This window comes from Accipiter gentilis, chromosome 16, assembly GCF_929443795.1.
Source record: "Accipiter gentilis chromosome 16, bAccGen1.1, whole genome shotgun sequence".
Lineage (NCBI taxonomy): Eukaryota > Metazoa > Chordata > Aves > Accipitriformes > Accipitridae > Astur > Astur gentilis.
The window spans coordinates 2,182,930-2,196,482 of NC_064895.1; the positions used below are offsets into that span (position 1 = coordinate 2,182,930).

The window sequence follows — 13,553 nt, forward strand, 5'->3', positions numbered from 1 at the left end:
TGCCCCGCGGGGTTGGGCCCCGCTGCCAGGGTGGGTGGGCGGGCAGGGGGGGACACATTTATATTACCATTTATAAATAGAAAAATAAAACTCTCAAGCAGGACAGGTTAGCGGTTAGCGCGGTTAGAGCCGGGCCCGGCGCGGTGTGCCCGTGCCCACGGCAGACACCCCATCGAGCCGCCCTGTGGCACTGAGCTGCGTGGGGTCGGGGACACGGCGGGTGATGGAGGGACAGACCCAGAGCTGGGGGAACGGGCAGGAACTGCTGTCAAGGTGCTTGATGTTGGGCTGATTCGGCATCCCCTGGGCTGGATTTTGCTCCAGGGGATGGTCCGGTGGTGCCCAGCCTTAGCTGGACAGGCAGCAACCCCGGCCCCAGCCACGGCGGTTAATAAAGCAATAAATACAGGGGGAGTGTGCAGGGGTGCGGGGGTGTTGGGACCCGGCCAGGCACCCAGCAGTGCTGCAGGGGGGGGGGGGGGCTCTGGGACACGGGAAGGGGCAGAGCCCAGGTCCCTGGGCCACCCCGTGCCGCCCCATCGCAGGGACCCTGTCCCCTACCACCCTGGGCAGCGCTGAGCCGAGAGGCGCCCCAATTTCCCCACGGGGCCAGGGGTGCCCCTGTCCCTCGTCCCTGGGTCCAAGGTGGGGGGGGGGGGGCCCTGCTTCCAGTGTGCGGCATGATGTGCAGTGTGGTGACTGGGGGGGGGCCGGGGACTCCTACGCCTGCAGGGCCTCGTGGCCCAGCACACCCCCGGCCAGCCGGTAGAGCAGACGGGAGTACCAGTGCATGCCCGGCTCCGGCGCCGTCCCGTTGCCCGCTTCGGCACGGGCAGGCAGCAACGAGAGGAGCCCGTGGAAGAGGCGAAGGGGGGCGAAGGCGCGGTGGGCCCAGCGATGGCTCTCCAGGACGGCGTAGCAGGATGCCAGCACCCCATTGACCAGCAAGGTCCCGTGGGAGGTGAGGGGGGCGAAGACCCCCACGCCATCCTCCCGCGAGACCCTCAGCACCCGCGCGGGGCGCAACCCCTGCCCGCCGGCCCCGTGGGCTAGTACTGCGTCGCCCGGTCGCACGCGACGGGCGAAGACGGGCAGGAAGGCGGCTGTGCCGTTGGCCGCCCCGCGGGCGGCGAAGACTAGGTGGGACGGGGTGAGAAGCAACCGGCGCGCCGGGCTGGCCGTCTCGATGGCAACGAAGGAGGTGCGTTGGCCCAGGTCGCGGTCGAGGAAGAGCAGCACCTGGGTGGGCACCAGGCGCCCACCCGGCTCTGCGCCCAGCACCCAGTCGCCCTGGCGCAGGTCGGCCAGACCCCGGCGCTCGCCGTTCTGCAACGTCACGGTGGCGTGCCCGGGGAAGCAGCCGCCGGTGCGGACGGCCAATGAGTTATCTGGGTGGATGGAGAAAACCGTTGGGTCCCCCGTCCCTGCCGGCCACCTCCATCGGCCACCACCTCCAGAGGGGAAACGGCCCAGTGCGGAGCAGCCCCCCTGAACCCCCAAACCACCCCCCGAAACAAAGCGGGTATTTTCCAAAGCCCCCCCCACCCTGGTTCCTGTACGCTGCTCCCGGGGAGGCCAGGCGCTGCAGGGCCCCTTTGTCCGTCCCGCACTGACGCCCTTTGTTCAGGGCTGGGGACGGTGACATTTACGGCCACTTTCACTTTCTGTCGATTGTCACTTCTGGGCCGGATGGGGGCCGACGGCCGGAGCGGCCACGGGGCTGGGGGCCGCGGGTTGGGCTGCGGCCATCCTGACCGGCTTAACAATCCTTGCTGTGCCCCGCACCGGGAGCTGAACCGCGAGGGTGGCTCCGGCTGGACAAAATTTGGAGGGGGAAGTATTTTTTTTTGCCAATCTGGTGGCCGGAAAGGTCAGGGGGAGCTGGACTGGGGCCAGATATAGGCTGAATCCATTGGAGCCGGACACCGGCCAGAGCACGACTGCATCCCACATGGATCCGGGATGCCAAGGGGGAACAGATGGAGCTGCGGGGCCACAGGCTGAGATGTTTTATGGGGACGGCAGCACCCCGCCCCGACGGCAGCCCCCTCCCCGCGTGGTACCTGCTTTGACGGAGACGTGGACGTGCGCTTTGGACTCGTAGTAGACCCAATCGAAGCCGGCCTCCACGGCCAGGCGTGCCAGCATGCCGTACTTATGGCGATCGCGGTCGGAGGTGGTGATGTCCAGCGCCCGGCCCTCGTAGTGCAGCGAGTCGGGGAGGTGGTGCCCGTCCTCGTCCCAGCCCTCCGTCACCCGCAGCTTCACCCCCGGCCACATGTTCATCACCGCGATGGCCAGCGAATTCACCCGCTCCTTGCAGCGCTGAGGCAGGGGGGGGGGGACACACACACACACCAGCACCGGTGTCACCCCCAGCCCCGCTGCAGCACCAGGTCCCCTCCCAGAGGGGGGGGATTCCTACACGCAGACGGACAGATGGACACTGGGCCTGCGCAGGGCTTGGATGGAGCCCAAAGGGGCTGCTGGGCCCCCCCCCAGGGTGCAGAGAGGGGCACGGCTGAGCTGCCCCCCCCCCCCCCCAACGTTAAAGTTGAACGTTAACGTGCCCCGGGGTCCCGTGGTGGAGCCGCCTCTCGGTGCAGGCAGCCGGGCAGAACGGGCAGGGGACCGAGACGGGAACCGGGACGGGGACCGGGACGGTGTCACCTTCCCCGCGGCCACGACCATGACTGATTAACCCGGCGAGGGGGGCTGGGGGTGCAGCTGACCCTGAACCAGACCCGAATCCTGGAGCAGCACCGGGGTGGGGGGGGGTGGGGGGGCTCAGCACCGACCAGGCAGGATGGGGAGCAGGACCTGGGGGGGCAGCAGGATGGGGAGGGGGTGCAGGACCCCAGTGCCCAGAGCAATGATGGGGGGTCCCGGGTGGTCCTGGGGTCCCTCTCCCCACCATCATCATCATCATCACCGACATGGGGTGCAGGGGTCGGGGGGTGTGTGTCCCCCCCCCCGCAGCCCATGAGGTCTCACCATCCCTCCGCACCCCGCTGCCCCCCTCTCACCCCCCCCCAAACAAAGCCGCTCCCGGCAGCGTGGGGCAGCGGGGGCGGGAGTGCGGGGTGCGGACCCGGGAACGGTCGAGCCGGGAGGGGGGGGGGGGGGCGGGTTGGAAAAGGGGGGGGGGGGGGTGGTGGCAGCGACGGGGGGGCAGGAATGCACCCGGCCCGGCCCGGCCCGGCTCGGCGACAATAGGCGCTTTTCCAGCCCGGCTCTGACCTCAGGCTCCGGGAATGCCGGAACGGCCACAAAGGGCTCTTTCAGCCACCCGCACCCCGGGCCGGCTCCGTGCCCGTGGCCCCGAACCGGCCCCGGGCTCCGCCCCCGCCGCCCCGGTCCACGGGAACCTCCGGGGCCGCCTGGACCATTCGCAGCATCTTTCCCCCCCCCCCCCCCCGTCGCCATGGCGACAGAGGAACCGTCCCTCGTCATGGCAACCGTGAGCATCCCGACGGGGGAGCGGTGTATCCCGGGTTCCTGCCGGTCCCGGATCCCTTCCCGCTGACCGGCTACCGGGACCGGGGTGCGGGGGCGCTGGGGGAGCGGAGCCGCTGGTAACCCCGTACCCCCGGTACGGCGGCCGGACCCCGGCCCGTTAATCCCCGACGGCGGGTCCGTAATACCCAACGTGACGCGACCACCCAGTCCCGGGGCTCCGGTGCTGCCGCGTCGCCGTCAAGGGCCGGGAACCGGGACCGGGACCGGCGACCGGGGCGAGGCACAGTGTGCCCCGGGAAGGACCGTGTGCCCCGGGATGGGTCGGTACCTCCCCGGGGGTGGGTCGGTGCCCCCCGGGGAAGGGTCTGTGCCACCCCCAGGGGAGGGTCGGTGCCCCCAGGGGAGGGTCGGTGCCCCCCGGGGGAGGGTCGCTGCCCCCAGGGGAGGATCGGTGCCCCCCGGGGAAGGGTCGGTGCCACCCCCAGGGGAGGGTCGGTGCCCCCCGGGAAGGGTCGCTGCCCCCAGGGGAGGATCGGTGCCCCTCGGGGAAGGGTCGGTGCCCCCAGGGGAGGGTCGCTGCCCCCCGGGGAAGGGTCGCTGCCCCCCGGGGAAGGGTCTGTGCCACCCCCAGGGGAGGGTCGGTGCCCCCCGGGGAAGGGTCGCTGCCCCCCGGGGAAGGGTCGCTGCCCCCAGGGGAGGATCGGTGCCCCCCGGGGAAGGGTCGCTGCCCCCAGGGGAGGATCGCTGCCCCCCGGGGAAGGGTCGGTGCCCCCCGGGGAAGGGTCTGTGCCACCCCCAGGGGAGGGTCGGTGCCCCCCGGGGAAGGGTCGCTGCCCCCCGGGGAAGGGTCGCTGCGTTCCCTCCCTCCCCCCTCCGCCTCCCCCACCGCCCCCACGTCCCCGCGCCCCCGGGAGCGAGACCGGGCCGGGTCGGGCGCAGCCCCCACCTCGGTCATGAGCCGGTCCGCCCCCGTGTTCTCCTCGTCCTTGAAGATGATGTCGGGATTGTAGTTGGGCACCAGGTCCCTGAAGCGCTCCGAGCCCCGCAGGACTTTGCCCTCCGCCTTCCCGCTCGCCCCCAGGGTCTGCTCGGGCACGTTGGGCACGAATTGCTTGTAGAGCAACGGCGAAAGCTGCCGCCGCCCCAATCGTCGCCGCCCCACCGGACCCCGGCCCGGCCCGCAGCCCAGCACCGGGACGGTCAGGAGGCAGACGGCGAGGCCGAGGAGGCCGAGGGCGAGCGGGTTCCACCGGGGCATCCCGGTCACCGGGCCCCGTTGCCTTCGTGGGCCCCGTTCAGTCACCGGGGGCACGGGCGGCCGGGACGGGCATGGTCCCGGTGCGGCGGCCCCGGGGTTTTTAGAGGGTCGCGGTGCCAGGGGCGGGTCGGCGCCGTTTCCTTCTCACACCCACGGTCCCGTCGCCGCTGCGGGATCCGCGGCCGCCCGGGACGACTGACACCCCCCCCCCCCCCCCGCCGGTGCCGCCACCCACTCGGAGCGCGGCGCCCGGGCACCGGGACGGCCCCCCCACCCCCCCACCCCACCTCCGCCGGCTCCGCGCCCACGGGCCCGGTGCCCCCTCGCCTGGCACTGCACCCCGGTCCCGGGGACTCCCCCACCCAGCCCGAGGCTCCGGGGAAAGCTCCTACCGCTGTGTCCCGGCACCGGGCACCGGGCACTGTGCCGGGACTGGCACCGGGCAGTGGGTTCCTGGCCCTGCCCCGGAACCGGGACCCGGTACTCCGCTCCTGGCGCTGTCCTGGGACCTATTCCAGCTCTCCGATCCCGTTCCCCGCTTCCCGTCTGTACCCTGCGCTCCGGTACCGGCTCCTCTCCCCGCTTCCCGCACCGCACTCCGGTACCGGGACCTCCCTTATCCCGCTCCTAACGCTGCTTTTCTGGTCCCGGGACCTCTCCCGTCTCCTGTCACCGCCTCTCGGGACCGGGGACCCCCCCCCCCCTCCCCCTTCTCCTGGCGCCGGTCCCGTTCCCAGCCCCTCTTCTCCTACCGCTGCCCCTGTCCCCGGGGACACCCGTTATCCTAACGCTGCACCGCCGATACCGGCACCTGCTCCGTTCCCTGGCACTACCCCGGTCCCCCCCACCCCCCTCTTCGATCTGACCCCCGGTACCGGTACCCGTTCCTGGCCCAGTCCCCCCGGTACCGGTTCCCCTGGGGTACCGGTCGGTCGGCACCGTCCGCTGCCCGCGGCCGTCCCGGCCGGGCTCTCCCCACCTGCGGCCGTTCGGCTCCGCCGCTGGGCAGCCCCACCGGGCTCCGCCTCGGACCCGGCCCCCGGGAGCGGCGGCAGCGGCGGCCACATCCCCCGGGGCCGCCCCCGCCGCACTGCCCTGCCCCGGGCAGCGCCCCCCCCCCCCCCCCCCCGCCCCGGAGCCCCGGGACCGTGGCACCCCCGGGAGGGGGCTCCACCGGGGATCGAGGCACCCCCGGGACTGGGACCGGGCTCCCCCGGGGACAGGGGCACCTCCAGGAACAGGACCGGACTCCCCCCAGAACAGGGACCGTGCCCCCCCCCCCAGCACCCCCAAAGCTCCCTGCGAAGCACCCAAGGGTGCTGAGGGTCCCGGTAAGGACAAGAGGCAGCAGCGGGGGGGTGGGGGGAGGACATGGAGAATTGAGACCGGATTGGGGTGGGGTGGGGGACCGGTGTGTGTCCCCCCCCCCCCAGTGCCAGCCCGGGGTGACTGGGAGGGGAGCAGGTCACGGGGAAATCGCGGGCACCGCTGGCCTCATTTCCTGCAATATAAACCAGGTTTCCTGCGCTTCCTGCTCGGCCCCGGCCGGGGGGGGGGTTCAGGGGGGGATTCGGGCCCCCCACCCCTACCATGAAGTGTGTGGGGGGGCAGCCTGGCTCAGCCCCAGCCGGGGCAGGATGGGTGGGGGGGCCGGTTCCCGGGGCAGTTTCCGCTCAGGCCGTACAATCCCCCCCCCCCCCTCTCCTCCCCAGGAGCAAAGGGATGGGACCCCCCCCCACACTTTTCCATAACCCTCACTGGGGGGCAGCTCAGCCCCCTCCCTCACCCCAAACCAGCTGGGTGCCACCCTGACACCCCCAGGGTTGTTCAGCCCAGGACAGGGAGCTGCCCTCACCTTCGGGCCTTCCTGGAAGAAGCTCGTTAGCCCCAGCCGGGAAGAGGGTTAATTATGGCCCCCAGGGAAAGGGAAGGGAGGGGAGGGCAGGATTGAGCCCCCCATAGGCAGGGAACTTCCCCCCCCCCCCCCTCAGTCCTGCCCTCAGGGGGGAATAAAACTTCCCTGGTTCAGATCTTTTTATATAAAAGAGACTGTTTATTGCTCCAAAAAAATTCCGTGGTAACAGAGACCCGACAGACTCATCACACCAATTTGCCGGGGCGGGGGGGGGGGCAACTTGTCCCCAGTGCCTCAGGACCTTCCAGCCCCGCTCCTCCCTTGGGGACCCCAAAGGCGTTGGGGCAGGGGACAACCAGTGCCCCCCAGCAGCCCCAGGATGACATGGGGACGAGGTGTGGAGCGACTGGGCAGGGGGGGCACGGGGCCCCCGCTATAGTGTCGTGACAGTCCCTGGGGTGGTGGGGGGACATTTAAAAACCCAACTGCACCCCAGGGAGCAGCTGGGGCAGCACCGGGGCAGGGGAAGGGGGGGTCCAGCTGCTTGAGGTATGTAAACGGGGCAGGGGGGCTGCAGCCAGCGCAGCCCCCCCGGGGACCCCGCGCCCCTGGGGGGGCTGTAACGGGAACGTGGTTCAAGGACAAGGCTCAGTAGCACAACAGGCTGAGATAGAGATGGGGGGGGCAGACCGCTGCCCCCCCTCCACCCCCCCCCAGGTTTTGGCTCTCCCTGGGGGGGCTCCGACATCCCTGAAGCACCAGCCACCATCAAGGGCTGGCTCTGTAGCTGGCAGCCATCCTGGGGGGCACCCCAATGTGGGGGGGGGACACACACACACACATCCCTGTCCCCCCAGCCCTAGCAGGGTTTGCCGAGGGGCCGGGAACGCGTCACGGGCAGCGGCAGCTTATGCAGACCTGGGCAAAGGGAGAGCGTGAGAGCTGGGGTGGGGGGGCGGGATATGGGACACCCCAGCACCCATTCCCGTGTCCCTGTCCTCACCAAAGGCGCAGATGAGCTCGGCCTGGACGGCCCAGGAGACCCTCTTCACCAGGCACAGGGTGGTGAGCCCCGCGAACCCCATGTTGTAGAGGAAGACGATGTAGAAGTTCCCCAGCCAGTTGAAACGGCCAAAGTCCCCCAGGAGGTCGAAACGGGTGATCCCTGGGGGGGGGGGGGGGGGGGGGGGGCGGTGGTTGGTGGTCAGGGCACCTCAGTCCTGGGGACACCCCAGTTCTGGGGTCACCCTGGCCTCCCCCAGGGGCTCACCCAGTGTCCTGGAGAAGACGGGCAGGGCTGAACTGAGCACCAGCAAGGAGACGCAGTTCCCGATGATCTGGGGGGGGAGGAAGGAGAGTTTGTCAAGGGTGGGGGGGTGGCAGTGCTGCCACAGGGAATGGGACCCCCCCCCCTCCCCCACCCAAGCTGGGGAAGGGGGTCCCCAGTGTCAGACACCCACCGGGACCCTGCCTGCACCCAGGGCTGCACCGGAGGCAGGGGGAGGTGGGGGGGGGGGACACGACACATGTTGTCCTTGCGTGGGGACAGTGCGCAGGGACACACGCAACCATGCACTGTGGGGTCCTGCACCCCCAAGAGGGGGTTGGGAACCCCCCCAGTCCCAGCCCAGCACTCTCACCTTGGTGAGGGGGGTGTCCTGCCGCTCGGGGAGCAGCCGGGTGAAGAGGGGGGAGCTGTAGAAGCCCACAACAGAGGAGAGCATCAGGTAGCTGCGAGGGGTGTTAAGGAGGAGAACGGGGTGGGATGGCTTTGGGGACAGCGCTGGGGACACGAGTGCCCGCCTGAAGGATACAAGATGAGGATGACCTGCAGGGCAGCTCCAAAGGAACCGAAGATGGAGAAGGAGACCTGGCCCAGGGACGCATCCTGCCGGGAGAGGAGGGGATGCGTTGTGGGGGAACGGTCCCCAGGCCAGCGTGGGATACGGCTCCTCGCTGTCCCCTGTTCCCCCAGCCAGGTACCTGGATGCCCCGTGGCATCGCGGCATCGTCCAGCAGGAGCTCCAGGACGTGGAAGCAGACGATGAGCACGGAGATGCCCTGGGAGGAGCAGGGAGGGAGTGAGGGCGGTTGGGGAGGGGGACAGGGACGAGCCCCAGCTCCCTCAGGAGGGACACTCACCGTCAGCGCCAGGAGGCCCAGCATGGCCAGGGGGTAGCCCAGGTTCCTCTGCCAGGGCGACGCTCGGTGCCGCAGCTCTGCCGGGGGAGACGGGACGACATGCCCGGGTGAGAGGGGAACACAAGCCCCCACCCCAGGGCAGAAGTCGGAGAGGGGCCCTGAGGTGCCGGGACAGGGAGTTACAGCCCCCACCCCATTTCACACCCACCCTCCCTTCATGGGGCACAGGCTCCCAGTGTTCCCAGTGCCAAGCTGGAGAGAACCCAGGCGTCCTGGGCTTGCCCTCCCCCCCGCAGGCTCCTTACCCAGCTTCCGCCTCTTGCTCCGGATGGCGAAGAACTGCTCCCGCAGCAGCTCCACGTTCAAGTTCAGCCAGCAGGAAGCTTTGCCTGCCAAGGGAAAAGACACCGAGGGGCTCGTGGGGCTTGAGGGCTCCCATGTGGTGGGGCAGAAGGGACCCCAGTCTGTCCTGAACCCCCCCCCCCCCCCCCCAACTCCTGGCCAGCAGCCGTGCCGGGCACCCACCGGAGGAGATCCTGCGGGACACGGCGGCTTCCTCGAGCCTTGTGCAGCTCAACTGCTCATCCAGGTCTTCTAGGAGCTGGGAATGGGCGAGGAGCCCGTCAGCAGCCGTGAATGGCACCCCATGCCCGGGATGGCAGACCAGGCAGCCCCGGGGACCGCAAGCCCCCAGGCTGGGGCAGTGGGACCCGGGGACGACGACACCTTACCCGAGGTTTCACCAGCAGCTTCCCTGTGACGGTGAACATGGTGGAGAGGCCGAAGGGGGTGCACACTGCGGTGGGAGGAAAGGCTGAGCAGGGGGTGTCCTGGTATTCTAGCCCTCCCCATACCCCCCCCAAGGGTCCTGGTTAGGGGATGGGTGCTCAGCCCTGCGTCGCAACCCCTCCGGACCCCAGCACCATTTGCAGGGAGCAGTTCCCGCTCCCAGCCGGGCACCCCAGGGGACCCGCACCCGGCACAGGATGGGCCACCAGGGCTGGGGCAGCTCTGGGAAATGTCCCACAACTCACACAGCAGAAGCAGCACGCCAAAGAGCGAGATGCAGGAGTAGAGGTAGGGCAGGTAGTATTCCCAGAGGTCTGCGGAGACAGCAGGGTCAGACCAGTGGCACCGGGCATCCCTCCTCCCCTTCAGCACCAAGGTCTGATCCTGCCTGGCTGGAGCCAGTAGAGCTCCAGTGCAACCCAACAGCACCCACCATAGAGCGACTGGCGGCTCGCCGCGTTGTTGCTGACGATGGCGGAGGCCACCCAGACCATGCCCAGCACCAGCAGCGTCAGCAGCAGCAGCACCACCGACGTCTCGTACACCCTGGCCATGATGCCCTGCGGGAGCAGAGTTAGAGAGAAGCCAGCGATGGGGGAGACCGGGGAGGGGACACCCACAGGGTCACTTACCTTCTTGGATCCTGCAAAGCCCTCTGACTCAGTGAAGAAGTAGGCAAAGGGCATGAGGAAGACAAGGGACAGATTGGAGAAGAGGAAGACCAAGTTCCAGAGGCCTGGAGGGAAGGACGGTATGGGATGAGCTCCCGGGGGGCAACCCTGACCCACAGCCCTCAGGGCACCTCGGGACCACCCCGGTACCCACCGTGGATGAGGGACCCGTTCAGCCACTGGATGTAGTAGTTCTGGGGGAAGGAGAGCAGCACCTCGTTGCTGATGATGGAGAAGGGCAGCAGGAGGACGGCGCCCAGCGCCACGGCCAGGGTGAAGGTGCACAGTCCCAGCCTGCGGGAGAGCCGAGCGTCGGCTCCGGCACTGGGTCTGGACCCCCCAAGGGTGTCAACAAGCCGGTCACAGCCCCCCAGGGTCACCGACCCCAACGGGCTGGGGGGACCCAGCGTCCCGACCGGGCAGGGAGAGGAAGCAGCCGAGCATCCCGCAGGCAGGGAGCAGGATGGGCAGGAACTTACGCAATCCTGTTGACAGCAGCATCCTCGTCATCATGCACTGCGGGGGGGAAAAAAACCCAAACTAATGGTGCTGGGGGAGGCAGGAGCATGCCCGGAGCATTGCTCCCTGCCTGCTTCCCTGTCCACTCCCAAACCTGCCCCTGCCCCCAACATTCCCAGGGGGTTTGGGCTCTGCTCCCTTCCAGTGGCAGCTGAGGAGGTGCCCCGCAGCGACCGATGCCACAGCGACCCAGGTTGTGGTGGGACCGGGGGGTCCCGGGGGAGGCCGAAAGCGATGGAGGAACAAGCTCCAGAGAGGCTGAATGTGGTTGCCAACGGCTGCCCGGCTCCGGCAGCTCCCGCCCTCCTACCTGCCGTGAAGTCTGTGTGCTTCTTGAAGTGGGTTATGATGAAGTGGCAGAGGATGTAGAGGCTGACGAAGAGCAGGGCGCAGATCTGCAGGCAGAAGTGCACGGGCAGTGCAGGCAGGCCCGGAGGGCAGCCGCTCCCACCCCGGGGTGATGCCGCTGGCCCCGGGGCCCATCAGCCTCACCCTATTTATTTTTCCACTCCTGGTCCTGGCTACACCCCACACACGTATTTGGCCCTGCCTGTGCACGGGGGCTGCACCCAGGGCTCACCCACGAGTGTCCACAAGCTGCCACAGCACCCGGGCCGGAGGAACCCAGGGGGTCTGAGACCACGGGGAGAGCCCACCCGGCAGCTCTGGGTCAGCCTGTGCTGGCAGAGCTGGAGGTTTGACCCCGTGGGACACCCCCCTGCACTCCCTGACCCGCAGCTCTCGCCCTGCTGGCACCGGCACCCGGCGGAGCCGCAGGAACAGCCTTGAGACAGGCACCAAGGCCGGCCGTGGTGTCCCTCCCGCCCCCGCCGGCACACCGAGGTCCAGCCGGAGCAGGCGACGTTCAAGGAACACGGTGACCTTTCATCCCGCCGGGTACGCGGCAGGATGGGGAAAGGTCACCCGAACTTGCCACCTTGGCACAGGAGGAATGGAAAAGCCGTGGCACCTCCCTCCTGCTTGGCCCGGGGGGCTCAGCTGCCCGGGGGTCCCCAGGATCTAAGTGGGGTGGCCGGGAGCTCCAGGAGCCAACCCAGCTCCGGACCCCTGGAAGGGCAGTGCCCAGCGGGTCCTCCGGTTCCTGCTCCTGCCCAGGGAAGGGTCTCAGGCTGTGGGTGCCCTCCTGCCCCAGGCTGTACCCCACAACCCAGAGCTCTGCCTGGCTGGGAGACCCCCAACACCTCCCCTGAGCTAGGAGCTCCTGGGCGAGATGTGGGTCCCCAAGACAGCTTGGGGGGGATGTCTGGAGAGCTCCAGGACATAGGTGCTGGGCTCTGGCCACCAGTTCCTCCCCGCAGACACCGAATTGGGCTCTGGTAAGGTGGTCCCGGCACTGCTGGTTACAGCCCACCTGGCTGCCCCAAACGCAGCATCCCGGATGACCCTTGGGAGATGCCAGGACCATCATACCTGGGTCGTCCCCATCCCTGAGCCTGCAGCAGTGGGTGCCGTGGCCGGCAGAGTGGGACCAGGGGAGCAGACCCAGCTCACGGTTCAGAGGGGTGAGGGGGGGTCTGCAGGGTCCCTTCGCCCTGACACCCAGCATCCTGGAGAGAGGTGCTGGTCTGGGGGGGGGGGGGGGGTAGGGACAGAACCATGGGTCTGATCCGGCTCTGACATCGCCGCACCCCAGCACCCGGCACCCCCGACCCTCCCGCTCACCCAGGGGCTCCCGGTTGGGGCAGGCGGGACCCAGCCCCGGGGGCTCCGGTACGGCGAGACCCCAAGTCCCCCGGGGGGTGGCCGGGATGGCACAGGGGCTTGGCAGCAGCGGGACCGGACGCGGCAGAGGGGTCGTGCCAGGGGCTCGGCCCAGCCCCGGGACCCCGCTATCTACGGGGCACACGGCAGCCCGCCGGGGCTCTGGCACCGATAAGGGCCGGGCGTGGGGCACAACGGCAGCCGGGCCCCAGAGCCGCCACCGGAGACCCCTGTCCTCCCGGGGGGGGGGGGGGGGGGGCGGCTGTGGGCTTCCAGCCCCAAACCACAGCACCCCCACGGTCACACCGGACCCTTCCCGCCCCCCTTCAACACCGTCCTGACGCCCCTCACCGCGGCCCCGGGCCTCCGGTACTCACGATGCATTCGCGGACCCTATCGTGGAAGAGCTGTTCCCGTACGGCCAATGCGTCCTGTTCCACAGGGGCCATGTTACGGCCAGCATGGCCGGACCGGGTCCCAGCGGCGGGCCGGTATTGCCGGACCGGTGTTACCGGGAGAAGCACCGAACCGCACCGAGCCCAGCCCGGGGTAGGTGGCCCCGCCCCTCCGCGCTCGGCCCCGCCCCTCGCATCCGCTACCCGCTACAATGTATCCGCGCCCGCCACGGCCTGAAAGGGCCCCCGCCAGGCCCCTCCTTCTCTCCTCCCATTGGTCCTGGGGTGTGAATGAGGCGTTGCTCATTGGTCGAGAGCGACGCAGAGCGTTCCGATAGGCTGAAGCGCCCGCCCGCTGCTCCCACGGTGGTGGTGGGGGGGAACTGCAGTTCCTGCGTAGCCCCCCCGGGTGGGGGGCGGGAGCCGGGATTAGGCGCAGGGACCGGACTAATCCCCGGATTAATCCCCCGGGGGGGGGTTAATCCCCGTTAGGGCCTAGGAGGGGGGCAGGGCCAGGCTGCCTCAGCTCTGGGGGGGGGTGTGCTGTAGCTCACCCAAGCCAGGCAGCAGCACCCAGGGTCCCCTGGCAGGTCCCCCCACCCTGTAGCACCCAGGGAGGGGTGGGGATGACTTCACCCCCCACCCAGGGAAGAGAAGAAGGGCTGGCCAGAGCCAGCTCCAGGCAGGAACGCTGCCATCCCCGGCATCTCACTGGGCACAGACAATAGGGACACTCTGTTCCC

The 13,553-nt window shown here is 69.6% G+C and overlaps 2 protein-coding genes across 3 annotated transcripts; both read right to left on the reverse strand.

The window, feature by feature from the left end:
• Positions 1-666: 666 nt before the first annotated feature.
• On the reverse strand, positions 667-4,901 carry DHH (desert hedgehog signaling molecule). Its single transcript, XM_049819555.1, has 3 exons — positions 4,406-4,901; positions 2,064-2,325; positions 667-1,388 (listed from the first exon to the last, which is right to left on the reverse strand). The coding sequence occupies exons 1-3, from the start codon at positions 4,715-4,717 to the stop codon at positions 721-723; spliced, it is 1,242 nt and encodes a 413-aa protein (XP_049675512.1). The 5' UTR covers positions 4,718-4,901; the 3' UTR covers positions 667-720.
• A 1,937-nt stretch (positions 4,902-6,838) lies between these two features.
• LMBR1L (limb development membrane protein 1 like) lies at positions 6,839-12,967 on the reverse strand. Of its 2 annotated transcripts, none has more exons than XM_049819532.1 (17): positions 12,793-12,967; positions 11,004-11,088; positions 10,654-10,690; positions 10,329-10,468; positions 10,136-10,239; positions 9,937-10,063; positions 9,749-9,817; positions 9,446-9,510; positions 9,240-9,315; positions 9,020-9,103; positions 8,715-8,791; positions 8,556-8,633; positions 8,401-8,460; positions 8,213-8,267; positions 7,843-7,909; positions 7,576-7,737; positions 6,839-7,490 (listed from the first exon to the last, which is right to left on the reverse strand). In XM_049819532.1, the coding sequence occupies exons 1-17, from the start codon at positions 12,862-12,864 to the stop codon at positions 7,481-7,483; spliced, it is 1,368 nt and encodes a 455-aa protein (XP_049675489.1). In that variant the 5' UTR covers positions 12,865-12,967; the 3' UTR covers positions 6,839-7,480. The 2 variants fall into 2 exon arrangements, with proteins under 2 accessions (XP_049675489.1, XP_049675488.1); XM_049819531.1 differs by having other exon boundaries at positions 8,213-8,303; positions 8,387-8,460.
• Positions 12,968-13,553: the final 586 nt, after the last annotated feature.

What these genes read in the sequence shown, in the direction of transcription:
- LMBR1L (XM_049819531.1), bottom strand. Translation starts at nt 12,864, where the DNA reads ATGGCCCCTGTGGAACAGGACGCATTGGCCGTACGGGAACAGCTCTTC. An exon ending in GCACACAGACTTCACGGCAG is followed by an intron (nt 10,691 to 11,003) that starts GTAGGAGGGCGG and finishes TCCCCCCCGCAG; the next exon opens with TGCATGATGACGAGGATGCT. An exon ending in TGGCGTGCTGCTTCTGCTGT is followed by an intron (nt 9,511 to 9,748) that starts GTGAGTTGTGGG and finishes CTCCCACCGCAG; the next exon opens with TGTGCACCCCCTTCGGCCTC.
- DHH (XM_049819555.1), bottom strand. Translation starts at nt 4,717, where the DNA reads ATGCCCCGGTGGAACCCGCTCGCCCTCGGCCTCCTCGGCCTCGCCGTC. An exon ending in CGGACCGGCTCATGACCGAG is followed by an intron (nt 2,326 to 4,405) that starts GTGGGGGCTGCG and finishes CCCCTGCCTCAG; the next exon opens with CGCTGCAAGGAGCGGGTGAA. An exon ending in CCACGTCTCCGTCAAAGCAG is followed by an intron (nt 1,389 to 2,063) that starts GTACCACGCGGG and finishes CCATCCACCCAG; the next exon opens with ATAACTCATTGGCCGTCCGC.